The 23,474-nt window shown below is 44.8% G+C and overlaps 1 protein-coding gene across 3 annotated transcripts in view; it reads left to right on the top strand.

Moving 5' to 3' along the window:
* HGFAC (HGF activator) overlaps window positions 1-23,474 on the top strand; it is a 150,307-nt gene that overhangs the window by 83,922 nt on the left and 42,911 nt on the right. For all 3 annotated transcript variants that reach the window (XM_029591941.1, XM_029591931.1, XM_029591922.1), the window contains 2 exons: window positions 1,316-1,426; window positions 10,594-10,771. In XM_029591941.1, coding sequence (XP_029447801.1) covers window positions 1,316-1,426; window positions 10,594-10,771 — 289 coding nt within the window. The remainder of the gene's footprint in view (window positions 1-1,315; window positions 1,427-10,593; window positions 10,772-23,474) is intronic.

Below are 23,474 nucleotides of genomic sequence, written 5' to 3'. Positions count from 1 at the left end.
TGTGTGTGCATCTGAATATTCTTTTCTCATCTTCTTACTACTTGTTTGGCCTTCGCCTAGAAGCCATTGTTGTTACCTTCAGCATTTCCTTCATTTCCTCTCTCACATAGAGACCATGCATGGTACAGACCTCCTATGGGTGCACACATGACAGCGCAGTAACCACTCAACCATATGCCTGCATCTTGATGATATTACTCACAAATACAGGCAAATTCATGCAAATAAAGCCCAGTGTAACAAATTAGGAGCATGAGAAGGATAAAGAAAGGAAATAAATTAATACAGTAATATCCTCTTTAGAGTTAAACATACACATATGTAGGGTATAATGTTCTTATATCGTCCCTGCCAATAGATTTGCAAACATTTCCAAATACAGTTGAGTAAATTTGTTTCAGGCATTAATGGAATTCATTTCTAACTCATTTGAGATTAAGTTAAATGAGAATTATAAAGAACGTACAGAGATTCATATCATGCAACAGATGTTTATTTTGTTTTACTCTTGTTCCCTAGGTTACTGAGACAAAAAAAATCAATCTGCTAACAGCAGCAGTTCATAGTAACTGGGAATCTATGTGTGCATCTACCATGGAGGTTTGCTGCATCTGCATGTGTTTCTCCAGCTTGACTTTCTTTCCTCTGCTAGCTGGCCTGTCTGTGGAGAATACAGTGACTGGCAGAGGGGAGGATGGAGAAACAGACCCAAGCCCAAAACACATGCTTTACACCTGACTGCAATTCCTTTGTAGTCACTTACATTTAACGTGTAAAGTGTTAAATGCTAATGCTAAATATATTTAGGGGAAGAACTCATGATAGCAAAAAGCAATTTCAGCTAACATCCAGGTCCAATTTCATTGTGCTTTATTCAGTGTTGTTCTAATTCTTGTCCAGTTCTCTATCTGAAGCATTGCCCGATTTTCTTTATTTACATATTTTTCCATTTAGAGTTCACCCTTTCCAGAAAAGGGAGAACAACCTAATAATAACATAAAAAATGAATTACACAAATTGTAAATCAGAATAAAACAATAAGTAGGCAATAACATATATCATAACACAACTAATAATTTAATCGATAAAATATGGTACACAGTGCTATGTTGTATTATTATATAGCTTTATGTCTGAAGTGCACTTTGCTTAAATGATGCAGCTGTGTATGGCAGGCTTTGCTGATATTGGTGACTTTGCATGGGACATCCGGAGTGTCCCTTGACTAGTGCAGTAGACCCAGACCATGGCCTCAGACGTGGGCTGCTTTTTGTCAGTTTTGCAATGCCTTTGCTCTTCCATTTGTGTTTTGCAGACTGCATTGAGAATCTCTGCATGCATGATGGGGTCTGTAGAATGATTATCTCAACTGGAGAGACTGTGTGTGGTTGCCGTCGATGGTATGTTGGAAAATACTGCAACATTGGTAAGTCTGGAACAATCTCCGGCATAGTTAGGAGCTTGCGAGCAATAGAAATGTACAAATGCCCATTGTTTTGTCACATTTTGTCAAGAGACAAGGTAGTATCAGATATGTACACTCTTGAATTTTGAGCAAAATTAATAAAAGAAAGCAAGAAAGGAAGAATGAACCAAAGGAACGATTGTAGAAAACAGAAAGCTTTTCCTAGTGGAAGAAATAATGCCACCTCTAAAAGGATTGCAAGCAGCATCAGCATTTCATGGAAATTATAGAATTAAATATTTGAGAAAAGGAAAAATTGTTATATTTTGCCTTTAACAAGATAGCACCTCAAAAAGATATATAAGCTTCTGGCACTCCAAGGCTGTAATCAGTGATGAATTTTGGCTTTGATGTTCCTAGGCACTGTCAATGCTACACTACTCCCCTTTGTCCTTAGATCCTCATATCCCACATTCCCCTACCTCCCCAGTCGACCTTTTATTCCATTCCATTCCCCTCCTTTCTTGGCAACCTGCATTTCCCCACCTCCCCAGTGGACCGTTGATTCCATTCCATTTGCCCCCTCCCTTGGCAAATCTCTGATTCTATTCTCTCTACTCCAGTTCTCCTTCTCAATGGATCTTCAATTTCATTTCCCCCCTACCCACACACTTTCCTGTATACCTTTGATTCCACGATTCCATTAGGCACCCCCCAGCATATCTCCAATTCCATTCTCTCTGACAACTCTCCTCCTTTAGACTTCTAATTTCTCTCTCCCTCTCCCCTGCATACCTTCAAATCCATTCTCTCCCCCTGCTCCTGGGCTTACTTTTGATTCCAGTCTCCCCCATCCCACAGCATATCTCCAATTCCATGGCTGCACCCATTTCCCCTTTCTTTCCATTCCCTTCTTCTCGGTCTTTGACAGGAAGAGTCTAGCACTACAGGGACTATGAGACACTATATCTTCACAGGGTACCCTGTCTCATAGAGCCAGCAGCTCCTTCCAAGGCCTCAATCTGGCAGCTCTCCTGCCATTGGCAGGGCTTGGGAAACCCCTACCAGCCTTTCTGCTATTGCTGCCGGCATGTCTGAAGGTGGGGTGGAAAAGAAAAAAAAGTCTATGGGCCAGATCTGGCCACCAAAAAGAAGTATGGGGGCTGGAAAACCAAGCTCTGCTGGCCAAATCCATCCCTCTGCCATAGTTTGGGGACCCCTGAAAGAGATGACAGTAGAAAATAACCAAATGGCCCATTCAGTCTGCCCATTTATTCCTGTCCACACTGCAAGGACATTACCCGCCTGCCAGCCATAGAAGTTTGACTGCTTGTAGGATATCACTACTTATTCAAGTTGGTTTTTGTTTTATTTCTCATTGGTTCTGTTCCATTCTGGGTAGATGAGTATACAAGATCTCTTACTTAATTGCAGCCTTCTTCCCATGTCTTACCAACTCAGTCACTACCAACCTGCTGGCACTTATATGGTTAATTTCTGGAGAGTGGTAGCCTATTGGTACAAACGTGGTTTTGAAACCAGAAGATTGTAGGAGAGGGGGTGGGAGTGCGAGACAAAGTAGAGAGTTACAGTACTAGAAATATTTTTGCCTCTGAGTATCTGTCTGGGCACCACTGATTGACCAGAGCACAGCATCTGAGTGTTGCCAGGCTGCCAATTCTTTTTTATGTGTGGAGTCTGTCACAGCACCAGTGCATGCTTGCATGGCACTGCACATGGCACAGTGCACTGCGCATACCCTATGTGCGTGTGTCAGACAGTTCTCTATACACACAGTAGAGTGGTACAAGAGGGAGTAGAGTTATGGTACCTATAAAGAAAAACTTTTTTTGTAATATCCAAACCCCCAGTAAGCAGTACGAAATTCTAACATGTCAGGGAAAGGCAAAAAGGAAAAGGGAATGTTGGCAGTGCTGGCAGGACTGGCAGCAATAAGAAAGGTAGTCCTGCACTTAAATTGAAGAAGGACTTCTTCAAGTCCAGAATGGCAATAAAAGAAGGCAGGCCAACCCAGAAGAAATTTGAATTTGAAGAGCATGTGCCACCACTGCCTGTTTCTCTCTCCCCCTCATATCTTGCAGCAGAGGGAACAGGTAAAAGAGTCATACATGGCAGACAGTAGCTGGGCAGCAGGGGTAGGAGAAGAGCAAATCCCAAAATCAGCAGCATGCTCTTCATTACTTGCTACCACTGAGGCTGTGAAGTTAGTATTATCATCAGCTGACTTGGAGGAAGAATATTGCATCAGATTTCCTGAATCAAAAATATTGAAGAGCTACTAGAAGAAGAAAATTTGAGAGGAGTATACGTAGCATCTGAACATCTAATTCATTGATGGGGGAGATAGAGGAAAATGAGGGTGGTGAGGAAGAGCAGGCAGTGAAGGTAGAGAGCATGAGTGATGTCCTCAGAGAACACCTTATACCTTAACTTCAGTGCCAGCATCCACCCCCAAGGATGAAAAGAAGTATAAGACTTAAAGAGTATATTGTAGTCTGTGTGATACAGCCCACTTCTCCCTCCATCTTCTGTGGGGATTGGCAGTAATACAGAAAATTACCACTTATTTTATCTTTATATATGATCTGAGAAACCTAAGAATTCAAAGCTTCTGTCTCAGAAAAAGACCTTTTATTGTGAGGCATTTCAGATTTCCCACATGGAATAATGCAAACAACCTAATCCTCTTGGGTAAGAAACATATACTGTAATCCCTAACACAGCATGAACTTATAGGGGTAGATTTTATAAAGTTGCGCCCACGTGTACTTCTGTTCGCGCACCAGGCGCGAACAAGAGTACGTGGGATTTCAATAGATAAAATCCAGGGTCGGCGCGCGCAAGGCTGCCCAAAGTCGGCAGCCTGCGTGCACTGAGCCGCGCAGCCTGCCTCCGTTCCCTCCAACACCTCGGATGGAACTTTCCTTCGGCCTCTCCCCACCTTCCCCCTACCTAACCCCCCTCCCGGCCCTATCTACACCCCCCTACCTTTGTCGCGAGGCAGGCGTAACTTGCGCGTGCCGGGCCGGCTGCCGGCGCGCCATGTTCTGGTCCGGGGGCTGGTCTAGAGGCCACGGCCATGCCCCCGGAACGCCCCTAGGCCAGAACCATGCCCGCAGCCCCGCCCCCGGATGACACGCCGGCCACAACACGCCCCCGACACGCCCCCCCCGATGACGTGCCGGTCGTGACACGCACTGCGACACCCCCACCCCAGGAAAGCCCCGGGATTTACGTGCGTCCCAGGGCTTTGCGCGTGCCGGAAGCCTATGCAAGATAGGCTCGGCGCATGCAGGGGGGGTTTGGGGTAGGTTTTCGGGGGTTACGCATATAACGTATGCGTGTAACCCTCTGAAAATCTACTCCATAATGATTAAAACTTAGCATATTCTAGATGCACTCAGAGAAACACATCATAGTAACCTTAACAAATTTTTAACTCTGCACTTGCCTAGCAAGTATGGCAATTAGTAGTTAAGAGTAGGCACAAGGTTTGGGTGATATTTATATGCCTTGTTAATAGTAAATTTATAATCTCCACAGACCCTCAAATTTCCATTTTGCTTTAACGCTGGTACAATGGGTGTGGCCCATTTTCTATGTGTATTGGTTCTAGGATACCTTGTGCTGTAAGATGTTCAAGTTCTGTCTCTACTTTAGGGCATAATGCAAAAGATATATTCCTGTCCTATATGTGAAGGGTACAACAGCTGGGTCCAGGTGGAATGTCACTGCTGGTCCTTCGTATGTTCCCAGCACCTCAGGTAACCCTTGAGGGAATTCATTTATGACATTCTTGAGATGTCCATCATCGATGAGATGGACGCCTTGGATACTTATTCCTATAATGTAACCTGAATGTAATCTGCTTTGAAGTGCCGAAAAGCGGAATAAAAAAAAAAAAAATAAAAAAAAAAAATATATATGTGTGCACCATTTAATTTACTTTTATTTGGTATTTTTATTATCCCTTTCATGGCTGGACAGAAACTTCAGGGTGGATTAGATATTGTTTGGTTAGAGCATTGCATTACAGGCAATAAACTATCATTTCTAAAGTACAGGTTTTTCAATTAAATCAGTGATTATTTACATCCAATGGGCTTCCTGAAAAGCTAGGAATTGATATGTACATGAACTTCTATAATAACTGAGAGAAAGTTTGGACATAATACATACGAACTTCTATGATAAGTAAGAGAAAGCTTGGACATTTTAATCACCCATGGTTGAGTAGGAGATGAGCCTCTATTTCCTAATCTATATTTGTTATAGATTCACTCTTATGATTAGTCGGTGCTGCTGTGGTAACCATGTGTATTAAGCTGCAGTCTCTTCCTAAGAGGCTCTTGTTTTCACCCCACATGATTCTGATTGGCAACGTCCCTTGAAAAGAGCCGTACCAAGCACCTACAACACAGCTTCCTGCGAGGCCAATATTTTTTCCATTGTAATAGCGGAGGCTGAGCTGAGGGATGGATAGTTTGGGAGGACTGTGAGTAGGAAACAACTTTTTGAGTGTGTCTTCAGTAATAACTGACGGAACGTGTTCCCAGATTTCTTTAGACACAACTGGCTGTTTTCAAAAGAATGTAGCCAGTTAAGTGGTGAAACAAGATATAAGAAAAAAAAAAGATTGCGGGCCTGCTGCACCAAATATGTCCCCTCTCCTCCCTCACACCCATGGACTAAATGCTTGGCTCTGCTAGACAGGGCCTGCAGACCCCTTCCAATCACCCTCCATCAAAGAAGGTGAAATATGTCACTGTCAGAGCCAGTCCCAGTCTTTCCCTCTCCCCTCACCTCTATAGGCAGCGGGAGGTGAGTGAGGATCTCACAAAATCCCTGGAAGGGGGGGGAGGGGGGTTTACACATATTGAGGAGGGTTAATTGGGCTGATATTGCCCTTTAAGAAACTGCCCGGGAGCATCGGGATGCACATTTGCATCCCGATGCTCCCATTGAAAGTTAGCTACAACTTCTGAGTTGTAGCTAATTTACAGGAAAATAACGCAGCTTGCAATTGTTCAGGCAAGCTGCGTTATTTTCTTGTATTAAAATGTACTAGAATTGAGTTGCCTTGCATGCCTTTGTAAAGCATTTGCATACAAAGCAACTTATTATCATTTTCACGATATTTGATTTTAAAATGACAAGCGGTATTGAAAATACCATACATTATCACTATGTTAAGGCGTTTACCATATGGTAACACCTAACACAACTTAGTAAATATACCCCTAATTTATCAAAGAAACTTTTTTATAATAATCAGACCCACTGGGTCTCCACTAGGTATCCTTAGCTCAGGCTTTGGATAGAGAGTGAGAAGGGTACATACCATTCCCACCTAGCACCTCTTCCAAAGATGTTGTCTCCCATCTGTATAATTGCAGGAGGATGTACAGAGCAGAGATGAAGGAGGAGTGTTTAAATTTTGGAGCTCCCCAGTCTCCAAATCTAGGCCCCGTGATCTGATACCTAGGAGAAAGGGAGAGGTCCTACTTTATTCAGTACCCAAAGGGGCTGGAAGGGGTTGTCTCAGAGCTGTGTGAGCAATTGTAGATTGTTTTTTTCCTCTGTGGAGAATCTCTGCCCCTACCTTTAAGAGGATTTTTTTCCCTTGCCTGGAAGAGGTTAGGGAAAAGAGTTGTGGTTCATATCTCACAACACATGCAGGGATAACAGTTTCTTGCCACATGAAGAGATTGTCTGGGTTTTGGAGATTTTTGTTTCTTTTTGTTGGGAGGAATCCTTTTGTACCATTTCTGCCCAGGAGAAGGAATTTAGGATTTCATTTCATTGCTGCAGTTTGGATTTTCAAAGTAAGAGTTCCATTTCAGAACCAGAGGAGGAACAGGAGGAGCTGGTACCCTGCTAGGAGCCTGGCTTCCCCCATCTGGAAGGAAACGTTTTCCCTAGTGCCTGCCACGTTGAGGGACATTCACTCAGAGGAGCATAACTGTGACTGTGGTTAAAGTTTGGATGGATTGAAGATCAAATGAGTGCTTGCAAGATGGTTGAAGATCGGTTGTAGTAATCTTTATTTTTAGGACACCCCATTTGAGTGTCTACAGTGTTACTGGTGCAGAAGAAGAGATGATGCAGCAAATTCAACAAACTTTTAGTACTCCCAAAGAGCAAGAGAGAAGTTCAGTCTGACAGCTACCCCCCCTCCCATTTGGAGAATCCAAACCCAGGTCTGTATTGGGACTTGTGAGACTGTGTAAGGACTGAGCCCTGGGGCCAAGTGTGACCCCTGCACCTTCTCGGCTACAACTCCAAAGAAGGGGCTACATTTATTTTGATAGTTGTATTTGTGATGACACCTCTTACTTATTACTTTTGTCTCCAGACTTTTTTTTTAAGAATTCTTGCGAAAAGGATTCATGTCATCCAGTGAAAATTCCTCAGAGGGATAGCCATGTTAGTTTGGTGTAACAAAAACATGACAGGAGTTGGATGGCATCTTATAGACTAATCAATTGATTGAAGCATGAGCTTTCGAGGACAGTGTCCACTTCGTCAGATGCGTGTCATCCAGTGTTTCACATCTTAGCCATATCTTTTTCACAAGTCTTTGAAAAAAGATTGGGGAATTGCTGGAGGCATTAGATGGATACATTTTAAAATATTGCACTTGTTATGCAGCCAGAACCCATATGCAGAAGAAACCTTAGAGGTACTGTATGTGAAACAATCCAGAAACACATCACAAAGAAAGATAATACCAAGTCTGAAAATTAATCAGGCTTTTTTCCATGGAAGTAATAACAAATACATTCAAAAGCAACCAGTATATCACATTAGGCTGTAGTCCTATAAAACTTCCATAATAGACTTTGTACCTTTTCATAACAACCATAGTCATTTCTTAAAGAGTATGTAAATCTTTCAGCTGAAGCTATTGTTTAGTTTGCTATCTCCACACACCAATTCCAGGTCTTTATTTCCATTGTAGCCGCACTGTGTATTTAGCCGAGTAGTCCAACTGAAGGGCTAGTCTTTTAGTATTGCCAGTCAGAGGTGTTTTCCCATGTAACCAGCAGACATAATTTTGAGGTGAAAGCTGTTAGCATATTTTTGAGAAAACATAAGAAAAAAATGGTGTATTCCTGAAATCTATTCAGTAGCTAGACGATGTTACCAATATTCCAAACAGGGTACCCTCTTAATTAGTAAATGAGGGCAAAATTAAAGAGGTGGAGTTCGATGTCTAGGTTTGGCTGCCTGTGCTTTGGGTCAGCTGGGGCTGGGGTGCTGTGGAGACAGTGCTCACAGTATCTGAATGGCACAGGTCTTTCTCCTTCTCTCCCCTTCAGTATATCAGGATGATATTCTTGTAGCTACTCTTCTTCAAATTTCTAACAGATGTACCTTGAGCCCTGGGTAGAATCCAAACACCTCTCCTCTTTCCCCTTTCTTCTTTTTCCTCTCAGGGTGGCTGAACGACATCTACTCCTTGAATCTTGATGATCTCAAGTTCCCCTTTCATGAAGGAAACTCTCCCATTTGATGGTAGAGCAGAAAATAACATGGCTTAACTGAGTTCCAAGTTACTGGATACTCCAAAATTAAATAAATAAATTGAAAACTATAGGGTGGATAGGGGCGGTGATGGAAAGGAACTCCCATCCAAATAAAAGGCTCCATGGAGACAACAATTCAATATAGAAATAAGAACACATCTAAGACATGCTGACTTTATAAAATCAAAAAGGGAATCCACGTGGTAAGATGGTGGTCTGGCTTTGTGTACCAAAGGAACCTACCAGATACTTTCCTCCACATGAGGGAGCTATACACCCACACTATTGTTATTATGTTTCCTCCCAAAGCTAAAGTGATTTGCTCCTATACCTGTTCCTAGTAGGGATCCAAGGGGGTCTCTACACTAGGGGGTCATGTCTCCATTTTTCTCCCTGCCTATTGTGCTGGTTCGATATCAGCACAATCACCTGTATAGAAACACGTAACTGTGTCTATAATGGTTTTATTCTATCCCAGTTTCCCAAGTAAATAATCCTTACATGCTGCTACAGAAAAGCTCCAAGTCATTTTCGGTTCACAGTAAGTGTTTTAAAACATGCTTGGGTGAAGAACATTTCCAGCTTTTCCAATTAGTCCACCAGTTTGCCCAGTCAATCTCGAGGTCATCCAGGCCTCTCCATCTGACCTGGACCTCTCATCCTGTCATGTAAGCCCTAAAACTCGAGTTCTGCAGACTTGCACTTCATCAGGAGCAGCAGTAAATTTACTCAGCTAACAAACAGCTGCATGCTGGAGTCTCCGGTTTTAAAGTACGGAGTTATGCGTGTAACGGTTAGTGCCACCCCGTACACCCATTCTCTGCCTGGTTTTCACCTTCTAATTTTTAGCTTGTGCTCGCACATATATGTGCATGTTAATCATAGTTTTTAAAATCTGCATTGCTCACACGTGGTCCACATTCACTTTTATCATTTTAGCATGAGCAACATTTTTAAATTCAACACTTATATGTATAGATTTTACTTGAACTAGAATAAAAAATGAAATTGCTTCCTGAATCATATTTTCAAATAAGGCAGCAGTTAAAACAAGATCACTCTGACATTCCATTATTTTACTGTTAATTTATTGCTTATGAAACAAAAATAATGATTTTTACAAAATCTTTTCTTATTTAGCAACATCTAAAATGAGGAATCTTGGGAGATCGGGGTGATGATTAGAGATTTGTACCTGATGTGTAAATGGAAGTCTAGAATCATAAAGGAATGACTGTAAAAAAAGATCCAATGTGGTCAAAACAAAAATGAGCATTTATCATGAATAGAAATAAGAAATTCCAGATTTTTCGAAGGAGGACAAAAATCTAAAAGTAAGAAGAACATACAGAGGAATGGAGCTAAAAAGAGCAAAACTGAGTTTTGAGATCCATCGAAAGGACTGACAGAGAACAAGTCAGTTTTTGAGTGAAGGAAGCACATAGAGGCCATTGGATCCACCATTAACAACTAATTCTGTACCAACACCCCAAGTACCAATTTGCTGGTAGACGCTGGGCAGGCCAATCATGGCTGCATTAATGAGCTGAGCACGTAGCAGTTTCCACTTTTATCTTGTGCCTGGAAACTAGACCCTAATACTTCTCTTTTACTAATTGGTACATTTGTTTTGCCTAGATGCCACGCAAAAGTGCTACATCAGTAATAATGCAGCAGGATACAGGGGCACGGTGAAGACAACTCTTTCGGGCCACCACTGCATGCGCTGGAATTCAGACCTGCTGTATCAGGAGCTCCATGTTGACAGCATTGAGAATGCAGTGCAGCGAGGCGTGGGGTCACACCCTTACTGCAGGTGAGACGCCTCTAGTCACAGATATCTACCCTACCCAAGGAAGGTGCAGGAGGTAGCACTGGAGATTGGAGACAAGTTACACAGAGAAGGCCAGCTTGAAAACCATTTAGGGCGGATTTTAAATGCCCTGCGTGCGTAAATCCAGCTGGATTTACGCGCGCAGGGCCCTCACGCACCGGCGCGCCTATTTTGCATAGGCTGCCGGTGCACGCAGAGCCCTGGGACGCGCGTAAGTCCCGGGGCTTTCTAAAAGGGGCGTGTCGGGGTGTGTCGGGGGCGCGTCTAAAATGATGCGGCGTTTCGGGTGCGTGATGCGGCATTGCGGGGGCGGGGCCGGGTGCGTGGCGCCGGCCCGGGGGCGTGGTCGAGGCCTCCGGACCAGCCCTCAGGTCGGGTAATGGTGCGCCAGCAGCCCGCTGGCGCGCGCAAATTTACGTCTGCTTTTAGCAGGCGTAAATCGTGGAACAAAGGTAAGGGGGGGGGGGGGTTTTTAGATAGGGCCGGGGGGGGTGGGTTAGGTAGGGGAAGGGAGGGGAAGGTGGGGGGGGGGGCGAAGGAAAGTTCCCTCCGAGGCCGCTCCGAAATCGGAGCGGCCTCGGAGGGAACAGGCAGCGCGCGCTGGGCTCGGCGCGCGCAGGTTGCACAAATGTGCACCCCCTTGCGCGCGCCAACCCCGGATTTTATAAGATACGCACTGCTACGCGCGTATCTTATAAAATCTGGCGTACTGAACAAAAGTACGCGATTGCGCAAATTTAGAAAATCTACCTCTTTATGTGGGTAATATCTGTGTATTTTCTTTTCTCACTTTTCTCTGGTTTTTACTTCAGTCTCATTTTGTAGAGCCAGAGTGCTTGCAGAATAGTTATTATCTCTTCCTAGCAATGCTTTTTGTAGACATCTAAAGCTTTGCACCGCGCTTCCAACCCCAAAGTTTTTCTTTCTTTGTTTTATGTGCCAGTCCGGCTGCCATGCAGAGGTCACACATTAAAGAATAGACACAGCATGGCAGCTGGCATGTACTAGGGTAAATGCATAAAACAAAGAAAACAGAAAAGCTTTGGGGCTGGCAGAGAGGTGAAAAATATTGTTTCTGTTCTGGAAGCCTTACCTCAAAAAAAGCTAGAGAAAGGATAGAAGTGGGCCAGAGAGACACAACTAAAAATGGTGCAGTGTTTGCACTAAAAGACGTATTAGATGAGACTTGAGGACCTAAATATGTATACCCTACAGTAGAAGAAAGGTGAGAGAATATGATACAGACATTTAAATACCTAAAAGATATTACAAATCCACAAGAAACAAACCTTTTCCAGTAGAAAGGAAGCTGCAGAGCTAGAGCTCATGATTTGAAACTTCAAGGGATGTACATTCAGGAACAACATCAGGAAATGTTTTCATGGAAAGGGTGGTGGATGCCTGGAATGTCCTCCTGGAGAAGGTGGTGAAGACAAAAATGGTAATGGGATTCAAAAAGAGTGTGGGATAAAATTCAGAGGCTCTCTAGTGGCAAGAAGGTGGAAACAAAGCACTGGGGTAACCAGTGGTAACTCTTCTGTATGGGAGGAACCTTTATGAAGCAGCAATTACAATCTTGAACAAGAAGGTGAGGGAGTAGCCTGCATGGAGCAGCAGTTACAACCTTGGGCAGACTAGATGAACCATTATAATTTTTATCTGTTGTCATTTACTATTTTTCTATGTATTATTTTAAATGGAAAATTTGCTAGCAATGGTCAAAAATGAACGGAAGAATTGTAATTCTTATTTTTATGCACACTGTAATCAGGGCTGGTGCAAGGGTATTATGTGCCCCAGGTGAAACTTCTGCCTTGCGTCCCCCTCCCCCATCTGGTCCAGACTCCACCTCTGGCCTCTACCTCATTCCCTTAGACAGGCCCCTCTCTTACACACTTAGGTTCCTTGTCTCATTCACACACGCACCCTTGCACAAGCTCCCTCCCTCTCTCTCACTAACACTATTGCTCTCCTCTACACGCAATCTCTCTCACTCATACACAAACACAAACAGAGGCGCCACTCATGTCCCCGCCGAGACATCATATGTGGTATTGCCAAGCAAACTTCAAGGGCTGGAGACAGCAACGCACTGACTCCAGCCTTTCTTCATGCAACTTTCAACTTTATTAAACACTTTCATCATACAGATAAGTAGACTGCTTACTTCCAGTGGTTTACTTCCACCATTACCTTAATGCAGAGATGTATTCAGGAGCTCCTTCTCCTGGCAACATAGGGGCTGTCTCGTCCCAGCTGGGCTCAGCCTCTCATGCTGCTCAGCTGGGTCCCATCCACTGAGTTCTCCCTCTCTGTAGTATTTAAGATGAACCGTGCATCTAGCTTGGTCCTGCACATGTTGAGGAGGGGTTAGTAAGGGCACTCCTTCACATAACCTTTACCTTAGGACAGAGATGTGTCAGGAGCTGCTGCCTTCTAGGGGAGACCCCGTGGCCTCCCTGTTCCCAGCGGGACCCACCCCCTTTTTCTGCACTGCCCAGGAGGATCCCATGCACAGAGCACTCTTGCTCTCTGGCATTTAAGGTGAACCAGGCTAGATTCCTGGTCCCACACAGGTTAAGGAGGGGTTTTAGGGCCACACCTTTACAGACACAACGAGGAAGAGAAAGAAGAAGGCATGAGGAGTGGAGGAAGCTAGAGACAGAAGGGCATCACAAGAGAGAGGGCACAAAGGAGGGAGAGGAGAGGGCATATTGAGAGACAGGTAGCACAAAGATAGAGATGAAAGGCTGGGAAGAGTTTAAAGGAAGGGGGAGAGAACTAGCTTGGGGGAAGGGAGTAGTGAGAATAGGGAAAGATGCCTAGGTGGGAGAGACTGGAGAAGGAGGCCTGGAATGAGGTGATGGTAAGAAGAATAAGATAGGAGATACAGGGGGAGAAAGGTAAAAAAATAGTTGAGAGACAATAGAAAGGGATGAGTGAAGTGATGGCTGGAAGTGAAGAGAGACTGGGAGACGTGGCATGGAGAGGAAATAATGTCATCAACTGCAGGGAGAGAGCTAGAGAAAGGAGGAGAGTCAAAGAAGGGACAAGTAAAACAGGAAAGGAGTCAAGATAAGCCAGAAGATGAAAGTAGAGGAGAGTGAACAGTATGATATGGGGAAGAAAGGTAAAGGTAGACGAACTTTTATTTTCAAATTAATTATCTGATTACATGAGTGGAAAGTTTTGAATGACTTTATATATATATTTTTAAATTCTAGCTTTAATGCCCAATACCTTGACACTGGCAGTGGTCTATTCTTTTAGCTTTATGTCCTGTCATTTGGGAGAGGAGCACTGCACACATTGTAACTTTTTCTTGTTCCCACCCCCAAGCTCTGTCTCCTGGAAATCTATAATCCAACCTTGAGCTGTCGGTGAAGGGATGATTTGGAAAGTAGAGGGAGAGGAAAGTGGGTGTGAGGGGGAGAGAGACATGCTGGGTGTGCATGAGAGAGGAGGCTGTGTGCTTGGGAGCTTGCATGTGTGTACGAGAGCAGTCTGTGTGTTTACAGGGGAGTATGGAGGTGGGTGGGTGGGTGTATGTATTAGGAAGGGTTTAGTTGTGACAAAGAGCAAAACCTCATGAGAGAAGCTCTGGTGTGTTTATGAGGATGTTTGCTATAACGTTTTATAAAACAAAGTATATATAGAGGGGGTGATTGAAAGCCAAGTGATGAGCGGAGTGGCAGCTGACAGTACTCTTTGCCACCCACTTCCTCTTCCCCTGGTCCTAAAGCTTCCAGTTTAGTGGGTTGTCCAGTTTTGGTTCATGAAAAAGTTGGCTGCCCTGTCAAAAGGGTTATCAAAGAAGATAACACCGTCACCCAGTGATGAAGGGCTGGCATGTTAGCCTTTCTCCCACCACTAACACACCTTGGTGTCATTAATTTCTTAACAGCTACACGACTGTGAGGAAATGAATGCACTTTTGTGCATAGGAAGGTATGAAAGAATCTGATTATCCCTCTTATTTAAATAATTAGCATGCACTTTATTTGTTCTTGAGTCATATGGCAGCAGCAATTTTCTGGTTGATCACCAACTTAATCATCCTACCCCTCTGGTTAAAGGGGGCCAAGCTCAATTAAATAATAAATCACAATTTCCCACATCACTTCTTAATGAATGAGTTCAGTGGTTCGGTGTCTGGAATGAAGCTCTGAATCCTTGTAATAGGAACAGGGTGGGGAGGGGAGGGCAGAAGGGAGGAGGGGGAGAGTGTGATTGTGACAGCACCTTTCATATTTTCAAGGTTGAGGGTAATTTTTTTTTTTTTTTGCTAATCTTATGAGACTTCTGATGAATCATATTCCAATTTGGTTCCTGTGTTACCTACAGCCCTACATTATCCTGTCACTGCCATTCCTTAAGGGAATGATCTTCTTGATGCTTTGAAAGCTGCTGTCATGACTTTATGAAATGAATGAATTCTACTTTTGTTATGTCTTTTACTTTCTATGTGGACTTTTATGATTGTACTATTTCTCAGAAAGTGAATGAGCAATAATATTCAGTGACACATAGATATCCCCCCAGTCCTCCCCCCCCCCCAAAAAAAAAAAGCTTACACAAAACAGAAGCTCCTGGTCTTTTCTCTGTCAGAGAACATTTTCAGAGAACATTTTTAGACATGACATACTTTGACATGTTCCAATTTTTTTTTTTTTTTTATAAAAAAGCTGTGCCCACTCTGAAGTATTTCCAAAAGTACACCTAGCAAGTAGAAATACTGTGAGGTCAATATATGTTGAGTTTCTCAAAGTTCACTTCATGTAAAAATAGGATTAGGCATACAGTTTTCCTTTTCTATGCACAAAGCAGACTTTGTGAATTTTTTTGGCTTTGCATATTGTAAACTCATAGGTGCCAGCTCTGTGGGTGCTTGAACACCCTGATTATTGTCTCCGGTACACCTGTAAATCAGGAACCAAGAGCTCCGTGCTGCAGGGATGTGGGGGAAGGCAGTAAGGAAGTGATCCTGTCTCCTAGCTACTGCTCCTGCCTCCTCATGCAGCCCATTGGCTATGGAATGTCTGACCAATGGGCTTTGGGGAGGGCAGGCACTGCACTTCTGTCTCATAGCTTCTGTTCCTGCCTGACCTGCAGGTGTGCCGCGAGGAGAGCTGGGTATGGGAAGTTGAGCCGCCAGCGGTCTTTGTTGCATCTTTACTTTCTGCCTGCAGAATGTCCTTCAACCAGCAGAGGGAGTCAGAGAGCAGTGCCTATCCACTTCTGCTGCTACTGCTTCTTCCCTCTCTGTTAGATCTCTCCTGCTGGACATGCTGTCCTCATGCTGTTATCATCGCAGAGGCAAGCCAGCAGAGAAAGAAGCAGCAGCAGCAGCAGGTAATTCCCTGTACGTACCTGGATCAGTCCAGACCTTGGGTTGAGCCTCCTTTCCAGCAGGTGGAGACAGACTAAAACTGAAAAGGTGCCCTATATGAGGACAGAGCCCATCCTGTAACCCTTCAGTATTTGTCTGTCTCCCAGCAGGTGGATCAGCTCACCCTTCGGTCTCCTGATTCGGCCAGTTAGCCGGCTATTCTTCTCTTTTCGGATCAAGCAAGTACTTAATCTTAGCTGTTCTTTTTTTTTCATTAAATAATATAGTAGATCCCTTAGGATTTTTTTTCTGGTACAGGAGACTGTGCCGTCTCCTAGTTCTTGCCGGACTCAGGGGGGCTTTGTCCCTTGTGCGCTGCATAGCCTGAGTCCGTCGGTGCTTCCTGGTGTGGGGACCGAGACTGGTGGTCCAGTCCTCGTCTCTCCCTCCTCTGGCTGCCGAGGGGGCTGATAGCCCTAGTGCTGTGCTCAGTTTTAAAAAAAAAAAGTTTTAAAAGTTAAATTCTTAACTTTTTTCAGCACTTTTAAATTATTCTTCAAATTGTATTTTTCAAGTGTTCAGGGGGCTCGAACCGGCAGCCAGACAGGCAGGAGTCAGCAGGTTCCTCCCCTGCTTCACTCCTGCCAGCAGGCTGCCAATCACTTTTTTTCTCAGACTTTTTTTTTCTCTCAGAGTGGCTTCCCTGATGCCGCGGCAGGCAGCCTGCCTTGCTTGTGGGCTGCCCTCTTCGTGTTTTTCGCGGGAGGGACTTTGCTCTGCCTGCCTGCCGGGTGGGAAAGGCCCCTCCTCGGCAGGGCAGGCAAATTTAGCCCGGGGATCGATTCCCTAACGCATGGCCAGGCCGTTCCCAGGTCAGCAAAGCCCAGGAACGGTGGCCATCTTGGATTTTTTGGCAGCTCCCGTTTTGGAGCTGCCTGGAGCTGGGGAGCCTAATTTTTTGGAGCTACCCCCCGATTTAAGCCCCGAGGCCCCCCCAGGATGTGGTCCCTGACCCTCCCTTGCCCCCCGCCCCTCCCCCCGGGAGTTCCAGGACCCGTTTTTCTCCGGAATTTGTCTTGCTTTTGCATAAATCTTACCTAGCTATCCTGCAGGAGGAGGGGAAAGCCCCGCCCTTACCCCCCCCTGGCAAAAATTCCTCGCTCCGTGCCGTTGATTGATGGCCCAGCTGCGGAACCCCAGGAGTCCCTTTGGGTGGTCCCGGGTGTGCTCCCCCCCTCTTGACCTCCCTCTTGACCCGGTCCTCCTGGACTCCGACCCCCTTTCTGATTCCTCGGCTATCCTCCCTCCCCTGGAAGGGGACGGCCTTCCGTATGTTCCAAAGGGAGGAGTTGGAGCCCCTCATCCCCTTTGTCCTCCAGGAATTGGGGTTGGAGGGGCCCTCTGCGGATACCCTCACGGACTCCTTGCCTAAAAATATGAACCCGGTCCTGGCGGGACTCAGGGCTCCGGCAAGCGCTTTTCCATTTCATCCCATGCACAAGCTATTGCTCCTGTGGGAATGGGAGGCCCCTGAAGCGGGACTCCAGGTGGGGCGCACTATGGACAAGCTCTTCCCCCTCCCAGAGGACGGTTTGGAAATCTTAAAAAATCCCTCGGTGGATTCCTACGTTTCTGCGGTCACCAAGCACACCACCATCCTGGTGGAGGGATCGACAGCCCTGAAGGACGGGCAGGACCGCAAGCTTGAAGCGCACATGAAACGCATTTTCGAAGTCCTGGCCCTGGGGGTCTGCGCTACTGCCTGCAGCAGTCTCATGTTGCTGGCAGGTCTTAGATGGACCAAACAGCTGCTAGGGGCCCAGGATCTTCCGTCGGCAGAGGCGGAGCAAGCGGAGCGTTTAGAATCCGTCATTGCCTTTGGGGCTGATGCGCTCTACGATCTCCTCCGCGTCCAGGCAAAAGCAATGGCCTCGGCGGTGTCAGTTAGGCGACTCCTTTGGCTATGCAATTGGTCTGCTGACCTGTCTTCCAAGGCACGGTTGGGCTCGCTGCCCTTCAAAGGTAAGTTGCTGTTTGGTGAGGACCTGGAGAAGCTTTTGGATTCCTTGGGGGAGAATAAGCTCCATAAGCTCCCGGAGGATCGGCCGAGACCAGCACGCTCCTTCACACCCTCCCGTCCTCGTTTCCGGGGACAGAGACGGTATACCCCACACGGACGGGGTGGTGCCACGATGGGTTATTCTTCCCGGTCTCACTCTTTGTCTCAGCCCTTTCGTGGACATCGGCCCTTTCGCGAGGGCCAGCCCGCACACACCACCCCTAAGCCTGCCACTCAATGAAGGTCAGCCGGCCCATTCCTCGATCCCGTTTCTGGGTGGCCGCATCTCCCTTTTTTTTGAGGAATGGGTCAAGATCACGTCGGACCAGTGGGACCTCGACATTGTACGAGACGGGTACGCCTTCGAGCTTGTCCACGACCCACCAGATCTCTTCCTATTCTCCCCTTGCGGGCGCTCCAAGCAAGAAGCAGTGGAGCAAACCATCACCAGACTACTGAGCCTGGGCGCAGTGGTCCTGGTACCAGAAAGAGAGCTTGGCGTAGGCCAGTATTCCATCTACTTTGTCGTTCCCAAGAAGGACGGGGCTTTTCGGCCGATCCTGGACCTCAAACGGGTCAACAAAGCCCTCAAAATCCCGCATTTTCGCATGGAAACCCTGCGAAAGGTCATCGCGGCGGTTCGCCCCGGAGAGTTCCTCGCATCGCTCGATCTCATGGAGGTGTACTTCCATATCCCGATCCACCGTGATTATCAAAAGTATCTCCCGGTTTTGGCAGATGCCGGCCTTTTAAAATTCACCTGTTAGTGAGTACTGAATTAACGTTTTTTGTTTTTTTTTTTAAAGAAAAGGTAGGTAGAGAAACTTTCAAATAATTTATCTTCAGTGGTAGAATGAGCAAGGGCAGAAAATTGTTCAGTGTGTCATAAAATATCATCTCTCTTCCCCTCATATCTTACCAAACATTTGCAAAGAAATCTAATAGGAACCTCTGCCCCCAAATGAATAGCTGAAGGCCTAAAAGGAGAGAAATTTGTTAATTTTGCTTGAGAAGTTCGTTAAATGTCAGGAAAAACGTAAACTGTATAGCCTAGAAGCTCAGTATCCTTGTTATGAAAATACAGCCATATCTTGTTATGAAAATCCAAGTCTTATCTGGTTTAGAACAAAAGTTATTAACAAGGTTACTGTTCCAATCATGCTCTCATGCTTTGATTCAGTCTTCTGTGTTTGTTAGATCTGAAACACCCTCAGGAAATCACTCTAATTGCTGCGGTTGTGGCTGTTGCTGACGCTCAGAATTTTTCATGGCAGTTTTACCAAGACAATAGACTTTAGAAGTCAGAGGTATGGCTTCCCCAGGGATAGACAAAACTTCTATCAAATATCTTTTAAAAAGTTCAACAGCAGTAGGGCTGGCAACTATAGAAAAAAATCTTAATAAAACAAAGATTTCTCTGCTTCATATTTTTCTCCATTGCTTCCAATTTACAGTGGAGAAAAGTATTATTCTTGACGATGAGTTTTCATCCCAGAAAATTGCTTTTTAAGATCACCAATAGGGATGTGCAGGGAAATGTGTTTTTTCATTTTGGTTCATTTTTTTTCGTTGTTGGATAATTTTTTATTCAATTTTTTGTTCTATGTTTTTTTTGTTCATTTTGGGAAATAGCGCACACTGTTTTCACCAGTCTGTTAAATGGTCAGGATTCAAGAAGCAGGAATTTTGTGGTTCAGATGAAGGGATCTCAGGCCAGCAGCATCTGTCTTCAAACATAGGCAGGGATGCACATGACTTCTGTGTCAGAATCTCATCAGAAGTAATACTGACCCTCAGAATAGCAGGGCTCTTGTGATAGCAGCTTGATGATGAAGGCTTTTTTGCTCCTTTGTCCTACCTAGTAGCCAATTTGACATAGTCAATGCATATGAATGAGGATTTGGGACTCTTTGATTGGAAGATTCCTTTTAATTTTATCAACTATAAGAGCTCTTGCATAGAGATGTTTGCATATTTTGAGAATGCTAAAACATAAGCAGTGTCTAATCAATGTCTAAGTTCTTTGTTTCAGGCAGACATTGTCAATTAAAGTTTATAACCTGGGTTGTTTTTATAATTATGCCTCCCCCCCCCTCCCTTGGTCTGAATTACCTCTATGCTTGGGGTGGGGAGTACAACATGAGAAATATTATTTACTAATATGATTTATCTTTGGGTCCTTAGCCTGAGTGGGGGATTAGACAGGATCCCAGTCACCCCGATACCACAATTCTGTGCCCTACCTAAACAACCTCTCACTTGTGGCACCACAGACCAAATAAAATGATCACACCAGAATAAAATAGCAATTAACATTTTTACTAGTATTATGTAAATAGACAGTAAATCCAACCAGAACATTAAATGGGAAAAGTACAGTAGTGAAGTATAAGATAAACTTGCAGTTTTCTTATTTTAAATCAAGCAATGCAAAAAAACCCCACTGGGTATAGCCTGGGCAATCACATACTCATATGGACAGTAAAAAAAATAAGGAGCGCTAATAGATAAATGTTGAGGGGAAAAACAGTGAAATACACAGCTTTCCAAAATTATCTTTACTCCTGAGTACTCAAAAAGGGGGGGGGGGGGTTGAGATGGAACAGATCCATTCCAACTTCACCAGTTTGTAAAGGGTGCACTCTGTTCTAAACACAAAATTGTTTGCGAAAAAAAAAGCAAGCAAAAAAATGAAAAAGTCCCTCTTGATGGTGGAGCTGGCTAGATGACAATTCAAAAAGATGAACACTACAGTGTGTGAAAAGTCTCTCGCTTCTGGGGAGCTTCCACAAATGGTTTTATTTGATACTAAACAGAAAGCTGGCCTGTTTTCAGTCTATTACAGAAAGACCACAGTCCATCAGTTTCTCTGTCTCAGCCCTATCTTGTGTGTTTGTTCCTGTCAGCAAGGGTTTATTCTTGACTTCGGCTGAAAGGCTGAAGCAGTTAAGATGAGATACTGAATTTGTGACAAAAGGCAAGGAAATAAATCTTCACCCTCCTCTGCTAAGATGCTCTGTGCAAAATTTAGATTACTTAACTCACTCTTAGGAGGGTAATTTATCCATGTGCTCCTGGGCCTGGATAGGAAGTCTCTCAGTTCCTGGCTCCTCTGTCCCTTTTTGGGATTTTACATGTAGCTTGGCTATGAAGCAAGAACAGCTGTCTATCTCTCTATTTCCTCAGAGCACAGACTTCTGTCTCTCCCTCTTGTTAATTAGCTCTTCAGGAAAAGAACTGATTGCAGGGCTGCCAGATGCAACCCTCTCTTCCTGTCCATCTCCATCCCTCACACACAGACAGAACCAGCCAATTTGTGCCTTTTCTTCCTTAAATGGTCTCCCAGAATTCATTTGGCTTCCTCCCCTGCTGGCTATGTAATGCTGTTCTCTGGGCAGGCTAAACAATACAGCCCTTTTCCCAACTTGTTAACACTGTGAGTGCTGAATGTTGGTTCTTGCAGAATATTTGCCATTCACAGGGGAGCACACCAGGAATTTTTACATATTTTTATGTTCCTTCACCTAGGCTTCAATGGCTTACAGTCTCTGCAAGGTTGAAACCCCCATTTTGACAGGTCCAAAACACATCACTGAGATCCAAACATAGCTTGGTCCACATTGTAAGGCTTCAACACATGATAAGCTTGTGGGGGAAGGAACTGGTTTATAGTAGCTTGCTATATAATGTCTATTTCTCAGTTTTAAAGCATAGTGGAAAATCTATTTTCATTTGGTTCAGAGAGAGCGCAGACTCTTAACCTATGGTCAGATTTGTGGCCTATATTGTCTATAAATCTCTAGGAAAAATATCATCACATGTGATATCACGATATCAGATCAGATATGTCAGTATAACATCTGTCATCCCGGCAATGGTTGACAGTATAATTCTAGCCCCGTTCCCTCCTAAGAGAAGTCATGTATCAAAATTATTTCTTTTTTTCCTATCCAGTTTATATTGGGGGTTTTAAGTATCAGTACTAGCAAAAATAAGCAGATAAGATAATTCAGTTGTCACTTAAAATAAACAAAATAATGATTGTCCTTTATCATTCCAACTCAGTGTTCAGAGTGTTTGAAAGCCCCCTCTGGGGACTTTAAGTTAATAGGCACTTGCTGTGTTAATTCTCACCTGAACATCATGTAGATGTCACACAGATGCATGCAAAGTACGTGAACAGCTGAAAGGCGAGCTTGGAAGACAATTTTTACAAACATAAGGTGTGGCTGTAATAAAAGTTGTACCCTATGGAATAATGAAAATGTATGCAAATTTAAGAAATAAAATATATTAAGGACAATACCAAAAGGACACCTAGAACTAAGAACAATGGAAGAAACAATATGGTCAAGGAATAGGCAGATTAGTATTCAGAAGACTCTGGTGCCGCCTTCTGTTTTTTTTTTTTCTTTCATTTTACTCACTTTCCGGGTTTGCCAGAACATTCTTCCATTCTACCTTTTCAGTTTTTTAGAGTTGTTATGAGTTTCCTAAAAACTTAAGACCTGAGGAGTATAAAACACATTGGGGCGGATTTTAAAAGGTACGCGCGCGGCGTACATTTGTGCACGCCACCCAGCGCACATAAATGTACGCCGGATTTTATAATATGCGCACGCAGCTGCGCGCATGTTATAAAATCAGGGGTCGGTGCACACAAGGGGGTGCACACTAGTGCACCTTGCACGCGCCGAGCCCTCGGGGAGACCAGCTGGCTTTCCCCGTTCCCTCCGCTCCGAAATCAGAGTGGCCTTGGAGGGAACTTTCCTTCCCCCCCCTTCCCCCCTTCCCCCCCTTCCCCCCCTTCCCCTACCTATCCCGCCCCCAGTCTGAAACCCCCCCCCCCGTACCTTTGTCTCACAAGTTACGCCTGCCAGCTGACTGCCGGCGTGCGATCCCCTGGGCCAGCGGCCTTGCAGAGGCCTCTGGCCACACCCCTGCCCCGCCCCACCCCGGACCGCCCCTCCCCCCACCCTGCCCCTGGACCGCCCATTGTTTCAAGCTCCGGGACTTACACACATCCTGGGGCTTTATGTGCGCCGCCGGGCGTTTTGAAAATAGGCCCAGCGCGCTTAACCCCCCCTACGCGTGTAAATCTTTGAAAATCTGCCCCATTATGAGAACAATATGCAAAGTGATTTACCAGGGTAGAATGGCTTGGTTGAAATTGTCCTCTGCAGCCTTGCTCAAAGCATGTGTGGGCTTCCCTAGCACGCAGAACTTCAGCTGGATTGCGATGAGGCATTCCCCAGAGGCATTGCTTAGGTCAGGAGACATGTACCCATGACATTTTG

Source organism: Rhinatrema bivittatum, chromosome 1 (genome assembly GCF_901001135.1).
Source record: "Rhinatrema bivittatum chromosome 1, aRhiBiv1.1, whole genome shotgun sequence".
In the NCBI taxonomy this organism is placed as follows: domain Eukaryota; kingdom Metazoa; phylum Chordata; class Amphibia; order Gymnophiona; family Rhinatrematidae; genus Rhinatrema; species Rhinatrema bivittatum.
This window is presented reverse-complemented; position numbering and strand designations above follow the sequence as displayed.